The 21,874-nt window shown below is 40.3% G+C and overlaps 1 protein-coding gene across 1 annotated transcript in view; it reads left to right on the plus strand.

Moving 5' to 3' along the window:
* The window catches only part of LOC125895803 (ephrin type-B receptor 1-like), a 125,998-nt gene that overhangs the window by 34,275 nt on the left and 69,849 nt on the right, over window positions 1-21,874 (plus strand). Inside the window, exons 2-5 of the mRNA XM_049587926.1 lie at window positions 10,681-10,745; window positions 11,432-11,722; window positions 12,597-12,815; window positions 12,926-13,106. Of these exons, the coding sequence (XP_049443883.1) occupies window positions 10,681-10,745; window positions 11,432-11,722; window positions 12,597-12,815; window positions 12,926-13,106 (756 nt within the window). The remainder of the gene's footprint in view (window positions 1-10,680; window positions 10,746-11,431; window positions 11,723-12,596; window positions 12,816-12,925; window positions 13,107-21,874) is intronic.

Here is a 21,874-nt window from a genome sequence, read left to right on the forward strand (position 1 = left end):
TGGTGTTCACCTTAACTGCTCTGTTCACAATGATCCATGTGCTGTAGTGTACTATTTTAGCAGGGATGGAGGTGCTTGAGTTACCACTCTTAATAAAAGGAGTTTAAATATGCATAAATAAGAGCAGGGCTGACAGTAGCTGAAACCAAAAATACTTGAAGAGGCGTATTTCACCTAATTTAGCAGCTAGGAAATGAAGAGCAAAAGCTGAACGCCACGAAAAGAAATTTGGCAACTTCAACTGGAACTTTGATGCAAAAATATTTTATCATCAGTGTTTTGCTCTCGACACAAACCTTTAGAGGAAAAAAGCATCGCCTCTAAGGATAATGGGAACAAAGCCAGAGGACTGCCACAAATAAGCAGCGAGATTTGTCAACACAGGTCATTTAGGAAATCAAATAAAATTACAGAGGAAGACATTTAACTGGGAAGCATGTCTATGAGATTTATCATTTGAATAACCTCTTAATTGCCCCAAAAGTGTAACTAATGGCTCGGAGTCCTTTGTGTTTATCATCAGCACTAATATATTGCTATACAGAGGCTGCAGGTTGGCCTTTCCTGGAACTGCTACATATGGTGGCATGCCCGAGTACTGAGATCCCTGCAGTGCGTGAAAGCAAATAAACAGAGATTAGCTATTAATACATGAGGACCAAGAGCCCCATGTGTCTAATTTGTTTTGTGTAGCACACAGAGGAGGAGAAATCAAGAAGGAAATTAATACCAGTATTAGCAGGGAAAGTTAGCGGAGGATAAGGGACTGATAAATGTGATACTGCAGGACCTATGGTTCTCTCAGTTACTGTCAGCAGAGGCCTAAAGGCATGGCTTTGTTTTGTTTTCAACACTTAATGGACTAGTCACAAAGCCCGGTGAACTATGGGAAAATGTAGTGGATGATGCAAAAAATTTGATCCGATGCTAAAGGGCTGTCCACATCATGAACAGTAACTGTAATGGTAATAATATGAGCACCCACACTAATGAACAACATTTTGTGAACGGCTGTGTTGTAGTACTCAAGGTTGGTCTTGAGACCACTTTTTGAAGGTCTTGTCTCTGACTCAACCACATTTAATTTGGCCTTGTCTTGGTCTCAGAAAAAGAAGACTCTGGATTTAATTTCAAGACCAGGTCAAAACCACAACCGCAGGAACATCACTTAATTGCCTGTGTAAGAAAAAATAGTGTTGAGTCAAGATGGTGAAGTTGATTTAGCTCCTTTGTGTTTGTATTTATTTGCTCACAGAATAAAAGAGGTGAATGACGAGGAATCTTCATTTGTTTTCCGTGGGTGTCTTTTTGGGAATGTTGATTTTTAAGATCAGCTGAGGAGTTCCTGTGGTTTGCATGTTACACATTTTATCTTAAGTGTGTCATGCAGTGTGGGACTTGCACTGGTCTGGCCTTGGTCTTGACTCGGCCTCAGCCTGCCTTAGTCACAGCTGGAGTGCAGCTTGGGAAGTGATTGGCTGTCACTGTTTTTATCATTCATCGAATCGTTCTGTAAGTGATCCTGCTAGTATCATTCGCCAATGTTTGTCGTTAGTTGTAGTCTCTGTCATCCAGGTGAGTTAGAAGGAAACAATATATTTGCAGTTATTATTATAGTTATCGCTCTTGGTGTGGACAGCCCTTAAGGTCCCACTTTTTATTTGCTTTTAATTTTATGATATTTTCTACAAAATTTGTTTGTGTCGCACACAGAGGAGGAGAAATCAAGAAGAAAATTCATAGCACTACGAGCAGGGAAAGTTAGCGGAGGATAAATGTGATACAGCAGGACCTATGGTTCTCTCAGTTATTGTCAGTGGAAGCCTAAAAACATGGTTTTGTTTTGTTTTCCAACACTTAATGGACTAGTCACAAAGCCCAGTGGACTATGGGAAAATGTAATGGATGATGCAAAAAATTTGATCCAATGCTAAAGGGCTGTCCACCTGATGAACAACATTTTGTAAACGGGAGTGTTGTAGTACTCAAGATTGGTCTTGATGTGAGACCCATCAACTACTTTTTGAAGGTCTCGTCTCTGACTCAACCGCATTTTTACTCGGCCTTGTCTTCGTCTCGGATAAAGTGGATTTGGGATTATATTTCAAGACCAGTCAAGACCATATCTGAAGCCTTTCTGGGGGAGTTTCACTCATACAAGGGACTACAAATTGGAATATTCCAGCCAATGTTACTTCTATTTTGGCCACTCTTTTAGAAAAGCTGTCTCACATAAGACTAACTATTCACACAGTAAGGTATTGTACTTCAAAAGTACTTTTGAAGTGAAGCTGCTACTGACCCCACAGTCATCCAGTAATGTACCATTTAGTGTATCTTCAGATTGCACCTAAAACAGTATCAGCGTGTGTTAGTTTCACTCTGGGTAAGTGGATAACAAAGAAAATCTCCCCTGAAACCAAACTGTCTCTTTAATTTATGACATGCAGGTGTCATGCTTCTGTAGCAGAATTGTGATTTTGTCCACAACATCCACAGCTGCTCGTGTAAATCTACTGTTGTTGCATAGTTATGTCTATTTTTTTGCTGATACAATGTGTTTTTGAACTGCTGAGCAGACTGTTTTAAGACAACAGGGTCAGCCCATTAGCCAGTACTTCAGATTGATGTTGAATGTGAAAATTATCAGGTAAGACTTTGCAGGCTGTGTACAAGCCAAAGTTTTAGCTGAAGGGAACAGATGAATAGCAGTACTGAGACACAAGAGTATAATGAGTCTACCGGAGCTCCTGTGGGCCTTATATGGGAAACACATTCTAGACAGGAGGTAAACCTTAACAAGACTTATTATATACTTGCTTTAATTCTTTTCTTCTAATAATCAGAGCCTGCTTTTTGTTTAGCAGTTCATCCTAGTGTTTAATTTTAATTACATCATTTCCTGTGGAGAGGTAAATGTTCACCCAGGTTACATGTGTTGGAGAGTTTTTCAGATTTTCAGAGCAGTGTGCCCTTCCTCATAATGTCTTCATAATTGATTTTGGGTTCATGCGAGGTTGGATTCAAAGAACAGCTGCTCAGCATGAGTCCTGCAGAGTTTATGTTTGTGTGTGTGAGAGCATACACATGTATCTGTATAGCCTACGTATACTTGATTCCTGCAATTGCACATTTGCGTCTGAATGTGTGTGTGCTCTTGACGGAGTTGTCCTTCCGTGATGCTGTGCCATTTCACTTCAATGCCTAATTGGTCAACGTCTGTCTCTGCGGGCGGCATGACGTCTTTAACTCCAGGAGGGCTTTTAGCGTGTGTTCGGAGGGTGTGTATGTGCATGTCTGCATGTTATTTTGTTGTGCTTCCTTAACCACGCATATGATGCTCCCAGGCGTCCTTTCTAGCTTTCTCTCAGAGGCACATACAGTTATATACAATACAAACACACACACACACACACACACACATTTAGAAGCATATAAATCTGCACTAATTTGCAGTCTTTGAGCAGTAAACTAATCTGGTTAGAACACACTAGGCTAATTAGCATAGGATGAACCGACCTCACTTGCCATTTGACCACCTGTACTTATACATCACACACACACACACACACATACACACACACACACACACACACACACACAGAAAAAAGGAAGGGGAGGAGGCGAGGCAGTGAAACAGTAAAATTGCTTCTAATTCAGCGTCTGTGATGGAAATACTTTTATTTCTCCCTCTTGGGCCACAACAAGGATTTAACAGCCTCTTTGACTGCTACAATATCGCCGAGATTTACCTGCTGTTTCTTCTGCCATAAAATGGCTTTGGTTTTGTTCAGTGGTGTAGCATTGGTTGAGGAGGTGCAACACTGCGGGGGAGGTGGGCACACTGCTATCACAGCCTCCAATATGTCAAAAGTAATTAGGCTGATCGGAGAGTATACCCTATTATGCACGGAGAGGTGTGTGCTGTGCACTGTTAATTAGACTGATGAGTAGATGCACTCTAATAAGCTCTGCGTAGACCTCTTCTCTTTAAAAAGACAGAATTTGCAAGGCATGTTTGCTGATATGGGTTAGTTATGTTGTTCTCATACACCTGGACAAATGATGGGCAATATATGGAGAGAATTAAAACAATTAGTCAATTAATCATTAGGAGCGTAACGAAACATCAGTCTAGATTGATATATCAATTCAGTGATCAACAATCCTATATCATTAATGCAAAGTGGAAACATCAATACATAGCATCAATAAGGTTGGGCCTGTGAAAAAAAATTCAAGCACGTTTGATATTTACAGGGTTCCCACAGTCATGGAAAACCTGGAAAAGTCATGGAATTTGACAGTCAAATTTTCCAGGCCTGGAAAAGTCATGGAATTTGTAAAAATCATTAAATGGTCATAATTTTGTTGTGTGTAATGAAATGGCTACAGTAATCTCCCATGAATAATCCTCCACATCATGTAACATAATCCCGAGCGGAACATAATGATACTGTGTCCTAAAGTGCGTCTGACTATCACGTTGCATCGCATAATATCGGAGCTCTATGTCCACACTGAATCTGTTCAATATGCACTTTTGTTATGTCATATAAACAAACCATATAAATATCAGCTCTGACCTTGAGATCATATTGGAGATGTTGCCTCTTAAAAAATGGGTTAGTACTTGCTATCTTCCTATGTTTATGCTTTTTACACGGAAAACACATGTTTTATATTGTGATATGAGCTGGAACACACAGTACAGCCAACAGAGAGCAGCCTATGGGTAGCCTATTATTAGTGCTGGTCATTTAGCTTACTAGAAACATTTAGACCTCTGGTGATCTTCCTCCAGCCAGTAGCCACTGTATTTAGTTTTTTTGTTGTGAAATGAGGAGACACTGTAAAAATGATTTCTCAGTTCAACTTTATTAATCAGTGATTTCTCATCAATTGCAGGGCTTTCAAATCCAGCAAAAGAAATGAATAGAAATGGGGTGTCTGACAAAGGTTTTGCTCTAAACAGCACACTGCATCACTTGCAGCTAATTAAGACACCTCTGTTATAAGCTTCATTTCCAAAATGTTGCCATATTGGTACAGTTTTAGTTTACTTGAAAGACGAAGACTGAAGTGTCTCCTCTCATTATACAATAAAACACATGAACTTTCTGGTAAACATATACAGTTGTAATAATTCTCTCCCACCTTGGTGAAATGTGATCCCCCTTCATGTTGCTGTGCTCAGCTCACAGCTGTTAGTCCATTTATAAACAAATAAGCATAACATTATGTTAATCACGGTGTCATGTTGCTTATTACTAATGCAATATAAGTTAGATTTAGCGCTGTGACGCTGTCAGCACAGGTTGCTGATGAAGGCTACTTTTTAATTTGCCAGAAAGTATCGTAATGACAAATGCTGGTTCAGCCGCTTTACATAAAATCAAAACTGGTTTGAGCTCGAAGTGAGACCAGCAAACCCAGACACTGATCCAACTCTAATTGTCATCTTTAATATGTGCCTTTATTTTTAAAGTCCCATGACATCTTGCTGACTGTTTCTGTGCAAGTGCACTTCCTCCTAAACATTTGAACAGTTTTAGTAGCCTAGTGCCAGGCAGACAACGACAAGCAGCCAAGAAACTGACAGTGAGGATACTTGCTGATACTGTCTCTTATCGATCGCAGGTCCTTGAATTGAACCGAATCGAATTGAAATTGTATCGTGGCAGGCTTTGTGATATCAGCAAAAAATTGTATGCTTGTCCAGAGAATTGATAAAATATCCTATTGGGATGAAACTTGTGATTTACACCCCTACTGATTTTTGATTGAAAGAGGCTGACAATATTTTGATAATAAATTAACTGTCAGTAATTTTTTAGCTAAAAATGCCAAACATTTGCTATTTCAAGCTTCTCAAATGTGCAGAATTGATTTTTTTCTTTGTCCAATATGACAGCATTTCAGTTGGTTGCCAAAACAAGCAGTTTAGGATGCTACCTTGTGCTTTGAGTTATTATGAAGAACATTTTTATTATGAAGAGCATTTTTCTTTTCTAAGTTTGAAACTTCTATGAAGGCTTTTATATTTGGTGCTGCTGTAATGACCAGAACACAAGAAATTTTTAATTTCTATTTCTATTCTATTCTATTCTGTTCTAATTTCACAAGATTAAATAAAATGAATGAATCCAGAAAATTAAAATTTTACTCAAAAATTATCATTAGTCGCAGCCCAGATAGATGATCACACATTTGGAAAAAAATAATTTTCTTATTCATTAATATTTGTTCAACATGTAATAAAACATTGGATGTATATAAAAGATTTTTGTGTGTGTGTTTTCACCAACGTTACTCTCTCAGCACTTGGTCATAAAGCTCAAGCTGTGAGCGAGATGTAATAACATAAAATGATGAATTACAGAGGTCTCCCAAGAGTTCCTGGGCATGATGGCGCAGTCCATTTTCTATAAATGTATTACCAGCAAAGTTTGTGTATTGTATGTTAAAATTTCCTGAGAATATGTCTTTAACACCCTGTTTTTGTGAAGTAGAAATATGGTGGTACGCTGGAGAATGATAGTGCACAACCATTGTTCTATTCTTTAAGCGAAGCCTTGAATCAAACCCCTTTTTGCAAGAGTTTGCTGGAAGGTATAGCTTGTAAGACTACACGAGCTATTCCAACATCTTCTCTGTCAACATTGTGGATTTCTCTCTATATTACCATTTTTCTTTTTAGCCTCATTTTTTTTTTTACCCAAACTTCAAAGACATCTGAACAGGCAAAATATGCAAGGCAGAAATAAACTGGGTCTATATTCTGCTGTGGATCAGTGTTTGAAAACCTTTGTTGACAACATGCCACTAAACGCACTGAAGCTACAAATTAGATAGTGACAATTGTCACCGTTTGAATAAGCTTTGGTCCAAGATTTTGATAGTCGACTACATTTTCGCGTGACAAGCATTTCATTTTCCCAAACGACCTTCACTCCCAAGGGAGAGCTGAAAAACTGGGTTCTGCTGTAATTAGGCTCGCTCGCTGACAAAAAAAGAAGCACCCAAGGTAGAGGGGGGGAGATAAAAGACAGGGAGGTAGAGTGAAGGAGAGGATGAAGGTGGAGAGGATGTGAGGAGGAGGAGGGGTGGAGATAATGAGAGGCAGGGTGACAGAATGAAAGAGTGCAAGAGGAGGAGAGCATGTCAAGAATCAAGGGGGGTTGTTTGCCTGCGGCTGCCTCGTGGTGTGATGTCGTCGAATCTTCTCACCATGTTTTATTACAAAGGGCTCTGTGTTAGGGTCTGTGTTGTCAGCATGCCAACTAACTTATGTCGGCTTGAGCGTCTCAGACTGTCCCCTCGCTGTTAATTTTGCGCACAGCAGTTTAGTTCAGTCATAACGAGCATCGAGCTATGAAACCGTCTGAGCAAAGCCTGAAACAAAAAGGGGAAATGATGTTTTTTAGCCTTCTGTGTGGTTGAAACATTACTTTTGGTGGCCAAAATGTTATTATTTTAACAGGTGTAGTTACAGGGGAAGCAGCATTTCATAAACATTTTAAGATTCTGAATGTTTGCTTTACTGTCTGCACTACTACTACCAGCAATAGTAATAAAAAGTGTCTTCCATAACTCTGTCATCCTAAATGTTTGATAGCATGTGGTTTTACCACCACTTTCTGTACTATACCAACGTTTGCATGCATGGACATGTTACCGTAAATCACTTTTTTCCTCGTGAAATTGCTCTCATTTTACAATTTCCCAGCCTGCCAGGCTTTGCACATACCAGACAGAAATGTGCAGAAAATAGTTCTCAGGGCAGCTCACATGGCAATATTTCACCATTAACGCAGCAGGGTGTCTAATATGAATTGTTTTACTTTTACAGTGAATGTTGCCATCTTGGGTTTTGCTGTCAAGTAGCTTTGCTGTGCTGTCATACATCTTTGTAGCTATCTGAGAGAGCACAATTAGTTTTGTGATGTACAGGATTGTGTCAGTACATCACCTGGCTGTGATTTAATAAATGAGACAGGCAATATGTGAGGTTACTGAAGCAGATAGAGCCGATAGTGTAGGTTATGGTGGAGACATGCAGTCATTAGTGGCACCCAGATCAGCTGAGTGCTATCTACACATATTCACATAATGGAGTTGTCTTTTTTATTGCTATCGCTGCCACTGACTGATTTCACCTGTAGGTGATTCTTAATTATCATAACTGCCTTTAGCTCATTAACTAATGTGATCAGGTATGTCTGTAATGATTAGTGTAAGAGATTACAATTTCAAATTTGATTGATTGGTATCGGCCAATATCAGCTTTAAAATGAACTATCAGAATCAGCCAACATGCTTTTTTATTTTGCAAAATGAATGAATACATACATTCAAAATCATTGTATTTCATGTCTACATCTACTAGTGGGCCATCATGATAAGATTATGCATGCATAATATGATGTTAATTCCACTACAGAAGAGACTTGATGATCACTAAAATTAGGTAGGCAAAAAGTGATATATTGATATTGGTTATAGGTCAAATGAGTTGTTACATATTGGCATATCGGTTATTGCCCAAAAAAATCGAATTCCTTAGGCGAGGGGCTAAGGAAGGGGGCGGAGTGAAGATTGCTCACCGCGCAGCAGCCCACCGCATCCATCCACCCCTCCCTCACTCGCCACCCCACACATATACCCCTGAGGCTCGGCTCTCTCTCACCACGCAGCAGCCCTCCACATCCCTCCCTCGCCGCCCCGCACATATCCTCCCGAGCCTCAGTGCCTCTCCTTGACCAACTGACCTAAATACTATAAACACACTACTAACTGTAAACCTACACTAAAATACACTATGCTAACAATACAATTCGACAAATTACTAGCTATTCTCTCTGCTCTACTACTCTCTCTGCTCTGATCCAACCTACTCGCTATCAGTTTGATAACTGCGGACAGAATGGTTTTATAGTAAGGGGAGGAGTAAAGGGAGGAGGGCAGGCTTTAGCGTGGACGGTTAGTGACGTCATTCGCCCCGAAAAAGACTCATTCGTCTCCAATATAATGTAATGTAAATTCAAATGTAGTAACCAGGTTTCGAGCTGTAGAGGGCACTCCATAGCACATTTTTAAAATAAAATGTAGATTTTCATCAGTTTGCACTAAACTGTCAAGATTTTGAGCAGGATCAGTCAGTAACACTACTATATAGAAACAATGATTATCAGCTGAAAAAAAAATGGTTTTAGGGTTTAGTTACTCTTTAAGGTTTAGTGGTCAAAGGTCAAGGTCACTGTGACCTCACTGTAACTTGACATCCATTCCATTCATGAACACTTTATCACTGTTCGGGAATTTCTTCAAAATTGACACAAACATCTACATGGACTCGAACTTAGAGTTTGGTGGTCCAAGGTCACTGTGACCTCACAAAACATGTTTTTGGAGATAACTCTACAATTCATACACCAATTTTGATAAGATTTTACATTAATGTCTTACAGATAAAATTATGATGGAATCGTAATTTATATCCCAAAAGTCAAAGGTCAACTTCACTGTGACACAATTTTGTTCTGTAAAAATATTTCCTGGCCATCATTACTTGGTTGCATTCTGAATTGGTTACACTGATCAAGGTGTCTGCCTTAAAACTATGTATACTGTATAGATCTTCTTTGTTTCTGGGTTGAAGATGTTTGAAGCCTCCATGTTTTAGAATTAGTAGCTTCTTTGCAGCAACATCTATATTTGAAGCATTGCCAACTGCCATGGCTACATATGAAGTCTGGACTGACATGGATGTAAACTGTAATTGCTTGACTAGTTGGCAGAGTGGCCCAGGAAGGCAAAGGCATGACCCGTTACTCTGCCTCTGATTGGCTTAACCTGATATTCTTACCCTTGCCAGTATCACCCAACCCAACTAATGAGAGCAACGAGTACTAGAACCAATCAGAGAGAGAAGAATGGGTCATGGCTTCACTGTCCTAGGAAAAAAAGGTCTATGAGACAGGGGTGCTCTTGTGAGATTCATGCTTTCCACTTTCTATTACCAAAGTGTATGCATTCAATCCAAAAACAAGATCATTTACAGTGTCCGGGTATGTGAAAAGGAGGTAGTGCATCAGGGTCTGATTCACATTCTCTATTTACTGGCCATGAGCCATTACTGCAATCTTATTCATAAAGTTTTAAATAAAGTTGTAACTATTTTTAGAATGCAGCAGTATTTCAACATACTATTTGATTATGTACTGTAGTAACAGCTATGTGATATAGTTGTATGTGCACAGATGATAACACTGAATGGAAGCGTCATGCCTTGGAAATATCCAATATCAAATGTATAATAACTAAGCAGGAAATGCTGCCATTGTCTATAATTGTATTATCTTTGTTGTCATTGTCTTCTATCATTGTTGTTTTGGTTATACTTTGTTGGCATAGCAAAAGGATTTTTTATTTGTTTAGGTTCATTTGTGGCTATTATCTCTTTTATGAGCAGGTGGGGGAAAGACGAGAGGGGAGAGGCATTACAGGAAACAGTGTAAAGTGGGATTTTATGAATATGAATGACACGCATCACTATGCAATACTAAAGTTGGCATCTGAGCTGACTGTTAATTAAACTCATACCTGTCCTCTTCCTGCAGCTCCCTCTTTTTCACCTCTCTCTTTCTCTCTCTGTCCGCCTCTCTTTTTGTCTGACAGAGACAGTGATGGATACAAGGACGGCGACAGCTGAGCTTGGCTGGATATCGTTCCCTGCCAATGGAGTAAGAACAATGTGCAGAGGTGTACTGTGCGTGTGTGCGTAGGTGTATGCTTGTGTGTGTACCCTTGGGGAAAGCAGTTTGAGTACACTTTACAGTGCTCCATTAAGGAGTCTGTCAAAATCCTAATTACAGTTGCAAGGTGACACCAATTAACTGCTATTGATGCAGAATAGAATGGATTCCAATGGATCAGGGAGGTGTGGCTCACAAGAGTCTGTGAGAGACAAATTAATATATTAGAGTAAAATCAAATAGAATAAAATAGTATAGGGTCTTCCTCCCGTTGCCTTGTACTCTTCTTTTTAAATATTGGCTGAGCTACTAGCTGGTTACAATGGTCTGCTGTGTATGTGTGGGTTTGAGGTGAGCTGCTCTAATTGTGATGAATGGTTGTCCCTCTTCAGAAAAGAACAAGGTAGAGGAGAAGAAAAAAAGGGAATGAGGGAGGAGAGTGGGGAGGTGGGAAAAGAGAGAGAGACACAAAATGAGAGGGAGGGAAAGAGAAAGTTTAATTTGTGTCAGGTCTTGGTAAACCCATTAATCATTTTGGCCTCTCTTCTCCTCTCTTCCCATACTTCCACCCCCCTCATCCATACCCCCTGCCCCTTACTCTCTCTCTCTCACACACACACACACACACACACACACACACACACACACACACACACACACACGCATTTCCCCAGTGGGAGGAGGTGAGTGGCTACGATGAGAACCTCAACACCATCAGGACGTACCAGGTGTGCAACGTGTTTGAGCCAAGCCAGAACAACTGGCTGCTCACAACTTACATCGATCGGCGGGCAGCCCAGCGCATCTATGTGGAGATCCGCTTCACCGTACGAGACTGTGCCTCCATCCCCAGCGTCCTGGGCTCCTGCAAAGAGACGTTCAACCTGTACTACCTGGAGACTGAAAGGACCGTGTCAGAGGGCATCAAAGGGGTGGAGTACTGGGCCAATGCCCCTTTTCTTAAGGTAATGGGTCCAGCAAAAGAAGCAAAGTGTGAAGAGCTGCTGGTTCTGGAAGTAATGTCACACTATAAATAAGCATTTGAGTGTAAAATGTTGATGATATTCTCATTGTTACTCAACACAAAGACAACAATTCCGTTGGAATAGGCCATGGCTATTGTTTAAATTTTGATTTAGATTTTATTTATTAATTTGTCACGTTAAATGGGAGTGCTAAGTGCAGAGAACCTATTTTCATCTGAAAATTGCAGAAGGCTGATAGCAGAGTTTTGTTTTCCGTAGCCTATGAAAAGTTGTCAATTTGGAGAGGCAATGTTCTCACAGCACACTAGGACACAGCAATTTAGATGAAAACACCACATCAGAGCTGAGTTTATTGACCAAAGTCTACAAATTTCTAACCCCCTCACACGGTTAGAATTTAACGCTCAGTGATTGATGTGTTTTTCCCCAGTGCACTTTGAAATTCATAGTCCACTTCTCTCCTAAAAATGTCATGTATACACAGTCTTATATATTTGCAGCTTTTCAATTAACTAAATTGAATCAAATTTCAGTGTGGTTTTGCACTGTTTGTGTCAATGAATCAGAGGATTGGAAACCATCCAAGTGTCAGAAATCTCTGAGTAGCGTCCTCTGGGGCCGCCATCAAGGTCCACTGGGGAAAAAGCAAATTATGACTAAATTCCAACCTACAGTAATAAAATGTTCTGGTATATAGTCACAAGTGTATTACAGGTGATTCAAACATTACTTGCTGAATTTGAAATGAGAATCAAACAACAAGGACAGAGGAACCTAAGAGTCTTTTTGGCTTTCATTCCTCTTGCTTTATTTTGCCTTTTCTATCCTTCACTTTGTCTGAATTCTCTGTCAGGTGGACACCATCGCTGCAGATGAGAGTTTCTCCCAGGTTGATTTTGGAGGGAGGCTAATGAAGGTTAACACAGAAGTTCGGAGTTTTGGGCCGTTGTCCAAAGGCAGAGGCTTCCACTTGGCCTTCCAGGATCTGGGTGCTTGCATGTCTCTCCTGGCTGTGAGAGTATTCTACAAGAAATGCCCCAGCGTGGTGCAGAACTTTGCTTTTTTCCCAGAGGTATGGACCAGAACTAACTGAAACTCTTTTGTGAGCTGTTTTCCTCATTATGGTGTGTCATGTAAACAGACGTTCAACAAGACACTTTTTATGTTTCTGATTCTGTGCAGACACTGACTGGAGCAGAGTCCACCTCATTAGTCATCGCTAGAGGAAGTTGTATCCCCAACGCTGAGGAAGTAGACGTGCCCATAAAGCTTTACTGTAACGGTGACGGAGAGTGGATGGTACCCATTGGCAGCTGCAGCTGCAGGTCGGGTTATGAACCAGACAATGGCAACGTGTGTCGAGGTAAGCTGTGCTAGATCAAACTGTGCTCATAAAAAAATGAAGAAAGAAATGCTTCTGCAGATACTACACTGCATCACAGCATATCAAAGACAATGCCATATAGACTTGGTTCATTCTCTTTTATGTTCTGATATCTTGACAACAGCAAACACCATTGCATGCTGCACACAATTTGCATATTGTTTTGTGGCCAAAGCTAACAAGATGGTATGACGGCAAATCAATATCCAGCAAACATGTTTATAATCAAACATAGAAAGAATGCTTTTGCAGCCAACAATAACTCAAAAAGCAGACAACAAAGAAGTATCTTCATGCATGCTAGAACCAAATAGTTCTAACCTTAATTTTTATATTTATGCAAGCCTGTTAGAAATATTGCATTGAAATTATCCTTTGAACAAAATGTGTGCATATCAATACTCTTTGTTTTCCATCCACTATGAAAAATGTGCCATATTTAAGTCCTGGCTTGATCTACAAAACAACAACATAGCTGGGCTACTGTGCTGAGTCAATTCTGTAGAAAATGCAAATGTTTTATTGTGTGCAGAAGAGGAAAGTGTGTCATTTCTGGCAGTCCTAGTTGTGTAATTGCATGCATGTATACGTTTTCGGATGTATTTTTGCCCAAGGGTGCAGCCCACGATGTTCCATATGTTAATATTAGTAGAAGCAGACTTGGGTGAACATGGCACAGAAATAGCTCGTCTATCTCTTTTACCTCCTTTTTATATCTGGCCTCCTTCCCCATTTCCTCTCCGAAGTAGTACCCATCATTTCTTATTCTCCCTGGAGAGTCTCATCCACTTGTGTGTGTGTGTGTGTGTGTGTGTGCATGTATGGGTGTGAAGGAGAGGGTGTGTGGGGATGTGTGAGCATTTGTGTGTGATGTATGTACATATGGTGAAATGATAAGTGAGGCCGTCTCATCCCATGTTAATTAGTTTAGCGTGTTCCAGCCAGATTAGTCCACTGGAAATTAGTCCTGAACTGCCGGAGAGTGTCTAAGAGATAGAGGGGCAACTGAAAGGGTGGAGGGAGGGTAAAAAAGGAGGGAAGGAAAGAAAGAAGAAACAAAGAAAGTAAAACAGGAGAGCCCTCTGGAGAGATGGACTGGCAAGAAAGTTTAAAAAAAGGACAAACCAAGGACAGAAAGGTAAAAAACTGTGAGAGATAAAAGAGATAGGGAACACAGAAGGGACTGATGAATAGTATTCTATCTGTCTCCAGTGAAATACATTAAATGTTAGCTTTGCCTTTGGTGTCAGTGTCTCTTTTGCAGAGAAATACTTTTTCGTCATATAATATTTGAGCGGGTGGAAGGTAAGCCAGACAAGATTCATGGAAGACGATGATTAGGTCTGACAGCATTGCAGTTATGTTGATCGGCATTGCTTAAGATATCATGTTGAAATTTGGAATCATTGTGTCGTGTAACCAATTCAGAATGCAACCGTTATTAAATTGGTTAGTGATAAATTTAATAGTTGACAGATAATCGTTAATCATTGCAGTCGTTGCATCAAATAAGTTTACAGCCAGGGAGCTGTATCCTTGGCCAATCATGATAGTTAATTAGGTCCCTAAATTTTGACGGCACCTATTTGCACCATGTCGTTTGCCATTAAAAAGATGACAGCAAGTGTGATCAACAAGGGAAACACATACTAATGTTACAGTTTGTTGGTGTTTCTCTGAAAGCCCTGTCTCATTACTGGTAAGACTGCACATGCACCTTGCACATATGTGAAATTATCTTGGTATTTCCTGTCTTTGATTGCGCAGGTTTTCCTTCTTCATCACATATCTGTTTCATGTCAGATTTTAACATTAGCCTAGCTCCTTTTGAGTTTGTCTCAACCACTGTGTGGCCAAAGGGGGCTTCAAGTAGCCAAAGTATCTCCATACCACCAATTCTTGTTAAGCATTTTATCCACAGTACAGGTCAACTTTTTGTAACTGCTAAGGCTGTTGGTCTCAGTGCCGTCATGAAAATGTTTCCTCAAAGGGAGCGTTTTTCTCTCCCATCCAATTTCCGACAACAGAACAATGTGATGTTTTTAGCTACTCAACCAATCCTTCAGTACCTATTTTGGGAAATGAGCTGTCTGTTCCTAAAAGACTGCCATATAATTGGTTAGAAGCAGCTTTGTTTCTGTGCTTGAACTGAGTAATTAGTATGATGTCAGTAATATAACTAATGGACACTATATTGATTTTTTTAGTTTTTATATCTGGGTGTATATTTTTTTTGTTGTTGAAAATCCCAGGCCTTACCAAAAAGTCTGAATGGTTGCAGTCCAAAGAGAGACTCTGTTGACATGACTTGACAGTTTGTGTAATGGCATGTCTACGTACACCTGCCTTGTGTGTTTCAGTCAAAGCTTCTGTGCTTAAACACTGATTTAAGATGTCGTGGGACAGAGCCTGTCCCGTCTGTCTCCACAGAGCTGGCATCCTTTTGGTGTGCTCTTCTGCCAATCAGCTGATAACAACTTGGCAGGAAACTGGACTCACTATTAGAACAGATGGTTGTCTTTGTGTGTGTGTGTGTGTGTGTGTGTTTGTGTGTGTGTGTGTGAGGCCACAGAGATGGTGTTTATTTTGCACCAAACCAGCATATTGTACAAACCATCCGGCAAAACTGGCTCAACATCAAAGTACTGTGCTTGTGCGTGTGTGTGTGTGTGTGTGTGTGTGTGTGTGTGTGTATAAAGTAAACATATTCAAATAGACCCTTACTTCAAATGCGGCACACTACAAATGTCAGCGCAACCACTGAATACACACAAACTACCCCTGCTGTGGACCCCGACAACGCTCTAAGAGTTTTTTTAAACCTGCAGCCTTTACCACTCTCTCTCTCTCACACACACACACACACACACACACACACACACACATGCACACTAATGCAAGTCTTTAATAATTGATCAGTGAGCCTGTATGCCAACTTTATACAATTGTCATCCACATGGTCGCTGTATGACTCCACACAGCTGGCTAAAGGCACAGAGGAAAACAAAGGAACCATCTTTTTCTCTTTTTCTTTGTCCCCTTTTTAACTCTTTCTTTATGCTTTCATTTCTATCTCTCCTATCTTTTGCATTTTCGTTCGGTTTCCTCATCACCGTCTGTTCTTAGATTTGTCACATTTGCATGATGGATTTTCTGCTGTATGAGCTGCGTCAGTTCATCTTCAAAGGCATTTTAATTTCTATCCATTCTATCCACACCCAGTCAAGTACACAGCACTACAAGAATTACTGTAAATGCATCTAAACTATCTATGTATTGCCATGAAATGATATTAAGTATCTAAAATCTGACATTTTAATAACAAATGTTCAACTAGTTCTCAAAGAATCTTTGTCTCCAAAGAGCTGAATTTAAACAACAGTACACTATTTAAACTCAGTGCCACCAAACAAATGGTAATCCAGGTTAATCCATGTTAATACATGTGTTAATCCATGTAAAATTGATCAAAGTGACACTTTATATTAAAATGATCCTATATTTATTTATTAATTAAATAGTATAATATTGATGGCAGATATCAGTGCTTAATCAGATTTTAATAAAATCCCACCTATAAAAATATTACATTTAAGTGACTCACAGACAATATGTACATGCAGTGTTAGGAGTTAGAAATCCTTAGACAGCTGGACACACACACAGAGAGAGAGAGATAACTATAGAGAGAGGGTATCTAGAGATAACTAATAGAGAGAGAGAGCAAGACTTGTTGCCATGGTGACACACCCCATGTGTATGAGCAAGGTTGTACAATAAATGACCTTGACAAGCCAGATGTCTATCTGCCTATTCAAGATAAACACATGGACACACACACACACACACACACACACACACACACACACACACACAAACACACAAAGGGAGGCACAAGCCATTGACGCTCCTTAAGAGACGACTTCAAAGAAAGGTAGATATCTGAATATAAAGAAACCAACAAAAAGGGAGAGTGACATAGACAGACACGGAAAATAAGGAGAGAGAAAGTGTCTGATGAAAAGAGAAGCTGAGTGAAGCAGTGGAAAAACTTGCTGAGGATAATTTGAATGTTTGAGAAAGAGTAATGACTATTATATATCAAGGAATACATATATTCTGCAACAGCTTTAAAGAGCACAAGACTCTCAAAGGAGTGCACTACTGGTTAGTTTATCCAGTTGCATGTAAAGAGCACTAGAGTCTTTCACACACAGCCTTCACAGCTTTTTACTCTTTTAAGTGTTTGGAGGCATTTTTATACTGTTAATACAGACTGTAGAAAGATGACAGGAAATGAGGAAGATACAGCTGCAACTTAGGCCCCTGGATGGAGTCAAACTAGGGACATTGAAGTTCATGGTCAGTGTCTTGACCCCTAAGCTACAGGTACGCCCAGGGGTGGAGCAGTGATTTTAAATGTGGGGGTGTTCCAGGGGTGGCACATGAGCACCACATCCTGCCTGCCTTTGGCTGTTTCCCTCTCCAAAATTAATGCTCCCAGACAGTATTCAGAGGTTCTTCCAACATAGAGTCGGTCATTATGAACTGAGAGTCATTCATTATGAACATGCATATTTATTAAAACAAATTTAATCTGTTATCAATTTTTAATATGAACATATACCAAACCATATCATTGTAGGCTACCTGAGAACTGAGACAAGACTAACAAACTGATTAATCCAGGTGTGTCTGACCACTGTTGTGACTAGTACTGGGGTCAGACACACCTGGATTAATCAGTTTGTCCAATAATGTAAGACAGGAAATAAAGGAGCTGGTTTAAGTTCAGGAAGTAGTGGAGCTGGGCATAAAGAATAAGCTTTCGGTCTGAGGACCTTCGTCAGGGTAACAGTCTGCACCTGAGAACAAAGAACAGTCTTATGTGGTTGATCAAGGTGATCAGCAACACCTGCGCTGTGCCACTCCCGCTTAGATGGGAGATGTAGTTCAAAAGCAGGGTGTGTAGTCCTCTCTGCACAGCAATAGATTTCAAGTACAGGAAACACTCCCCTCCCAACCCTTTATTTAGGGGTATGCATAGATTCAATCTTCTACTACTGTGTATATATGTATATATTTTTTCTCTGTTTTTTCTCTACTGTCTAGTTGTTATCTGCGCATGGTTCTTGTGGAGTGTGGAGTGTAAGACTGTTCTTTGTTCTCAGGTGCAGACTGTTACCCTGACAAAGGTCCTCGGACCGAAAGCTTGGTGAATTAAAGATTCTTGCATTGATCCAAGTGTGCAGATCCTCTTTTTCACACGTGGTTTTCTGGCACCTTGGCTTGGTCGTGAGTGTGGTGACCTGTTCCTGGTTTTAACAACCAACAACATAACATTTATCTTTATTAGATGGCCAAATTATCAAATTAATTTGAACCTAACAATCACATTTCTTACTATAGCCAATATTTACAAAACTAATAACTGGTCTCATATAATCTCTCTTTGTATTAATGTACAATATGTGTAATCTCAACCCTTTCAAGTACAGTCACGTAATGAATATCTTTCTTTTTCAGGACAACCTGGAAAATCAGAATATGTATGCTGAAAATTTCAGCATACATATTCATTCATGTGACATCATTTAATGATGTCACATGAATGGATTAAGTTATATGACTACAAAAACAAAAGACAAAATTTTAAAAAATTAACCGGGAATTGAATTTCACAGAATTTTATTTTTAAAAAACACACATATCAACAGTTATCAATTTATCTTTATTTTATCATGGAGGATTATTAGGCTATTCCTTTCTTTTCAATTCTGGCAGAAAACTATCTTGCCTCAAGTTGATCTTTGGCTGCTCCTGATTGGATGCTACCGTCAAAAAACAAAAGAAGAAGAAATAGTAGCATCTGATTGGTCGAGAGACTGACCAGAAGTCGTCATTGTTTACGTCAAGCCCATAGACTGTTGGACAGGCTACATGACCATCACATCATATTGAAGGCGATCAATATTGATCGCTTTCAATATGATGTGATGGTCGTCTAAAAGGCGGTGTAAAATTTGCCTGACTCATCCGGAGCTCTGGTAATTTTGAATCTCAATCAGAGACCTGTAATTGCCGTTTTTCTGGTCATCGGAGGCCAGACAATCAATAAAATATTCTTGAATACCTAAAACAAAACACAAACACGTGTTGTTGTTTTTAGTCACATAGCCTGTCCATAATGATTAAATGTCACGCTGCTAACTTGTTAACGTCAGCACACGTAACATATGCTAACGTTATATTACACAGTGTTTAATGATACAGTCTATTATCTCCCTATTACTCTAATCTTTCCTGCTTATCGCTCAAACAAATGATTAATTTTTAAATTAATATCGGTGCTCATTTAAGATACCTTCATCAGTTACATCAGAGGCCACTGTCTAACATCATCAATCCAGCTATTCATGATGCTGTCATTGTAGAGAGTCACTTCACAATGACAGCATAATGAATTGATGACTGACACATGTCACCGCAGCAATGGCACCGCCGCAAGATGGCGGCATACACAAGTGGCTCGCCGAATTCATCTATAAAAAAGGTCAAGCCTCACAATGGAGGTCCGGTATCATAATTTACACGTTTTTAATCACAAAATGTAATATTTAATTACTATCGCGGAGTTATCTGCCTAGGCCTAGGCTATGAGGTTCTTGGGAGAGAAAAAAACCCTCTGCACTTAACGGCTGGATTGAAAACTTTCTCGAAAAGATTGTCCTGAGCCCACCGTAGATCGCCAAAAGAGTAAGCTTCTGATCACAGTTTTCCCCATTAAGTTCCTTTGTGTGGTGTGGTGCGGGCTGCGGGGGAGAGCAGGGTCTCCGCCGACAGAGAGATGATGTTGATTTGAGGGGGCAGCGGAGAGCCGGTTTCCTCTGCATTCACTTACATGACAACTTGACTTGAAAAATAAGTCAATTTTCTGCTGCTGCCTCTTCCTTTTTGGCATCTCTGCCTCCTTCTTCTCTCGGTTGTGTGTCAGTGTTGTTCAGTGTCAGCCATCGGTGAGTGACAAAAGCTCCGACTGACGTAACTTCAAATTTCGCGGGCCGGCGGCCGGTCGCGGACAACAGTCTGTGATTGGGTGAATGTCCGTTCAGTTTGACCAATGCCCTTTCATGCAGCATAGGAGGGGGGGGGGGGGGGGGGGGGTGGGGTGCGCTCCATTTTGTATGCTGGTGCACTGCCAGGGTGGGCAAACGGGTTTACCTTTGGAAAATGTGTGGGGGGTGAAAATGTGGGGGGGATGAAATCATCTTGCTGTAAAAGTAGGGGTGTCAAAACACCCCCATCCCCCACGGGTGCGATGCCCCTGGGTATGCCTCACGGCTTTTTACTCTTAGGGTGCTTTCGGACCTAGAGTTGTCTTGCTTTGGTCCGAATCAGGGACTAACTTTGTCACAAAGTTGCATAATTGCCTAGAGTTGGTTCGTGTTCTCAAGGCAGCATTTACAAGCGTACCAGATCAAATGCCTTGTGTGAGAAAGCTGCTCTTGATTGGTCAGAAGTTCCATGCACGAAAAATCCAGGAAGTAAACAAAATGTTAAAGAAGCGTACCCTTGCAAGATAAATGCAACACTTTCTAATATCACAATGGAGGGACAACTAGGTGGGTTGACTTTAGCGCTGGTCATTGTGTGCTATATTGCCTGCATTGATCATTTTAGGCAAACCATACAGTTTGAAAACAAGGCGCCGAATGTGCATATTAAGGCAGTACAGGAGGAGGCGCATAGTACTATTTTTTTTAATGATTATAGAAATTTCCTAGAAAGGCATTTCCCAAAGAAAATGCATGAGTGCTGAAATCCATCTAAATACAGCATTATTTATATGCTGGCATTATGGACGAATGTAGCCGTAGCGAATTCGCGACAAACAGAAATCTTAAAATAACGTAAAAAATATCAGTAACATGAAGTCTATTCCAATATGTCAGCTGTAGAAGCAAACATTAAGCTGATACGTATTTTAATCTTAGCTCAACTTACCTTATATTGGACAATTTCTCCAAATTTGCGGCCTCCACATGCAGCGGTTGCTAGCCAAAGCATTAGCTTCCATAAACTGGATATAGTTCTCACTCTGACCGGTCCTACAAGAAACCAGTGCTTGCAATATGTTCCAAGGTACGTATTGAATATGCACAAACTGGCATTGGGGGAATACGTACGCTATCTCGGCTGCAGTCTCAATGGAAGCAGTTTGATATGAATTTGCGACAAGGGGATAATCCTCCGTAACTGTAACGTGCTCATCCTGGTTTAACCCAAAAAATGCGTAATGTGACTGCAGTTGTTTCGGATTGTGGTCAGAACATGTTCTCACACAGCACAAACAAACCGCACCAGAGTTTGTTTGTAACCACACAGAGACTACCTCATCAAGAAGGTCTCGATCTGGTTGTTTTGGTGCACACCCGAGCACAATTGCTGTGTTCACACCTGCCGAAAAGAACCGCACTCAGGGGGCAAACACTGACATATTTTCACCACATAAAGTTGTGAGGGTAATACGTTAGCAAACTGTTGCTTTTAAGGAGCAGTTTTATCATTCATTTGAGTCTTGTTTCTGTCCATTTGGTGAATGTGAGATCAACAGTCACTCTGTAGCTCTGTTTTTGGTTTCTACCAACTCCTAAATGAATTATCAGACTCTTAAGCTGCTAAATGTCTCATTAAGTTCACCAGTTTGCCGCTGTCACTGTCTGCCATTTGGTGCTGAGCAGGTAGTG

The sequence above is a fragment of the Epinephelus fuscoguttatus genome, linkage group LG10 (assembly GCF_011397635.1).
Source record: "Epinephelus fuscoguttatus linkage group LG10, E.fuscoguttatus.final_Chr_v1".
Lineage (NCBI taxonomy): Eukaryota > Metazoa > Chordata > Actinopteri > Perciformes > Serranidae > Epinephelus > Epinephelus fuscoguttatus.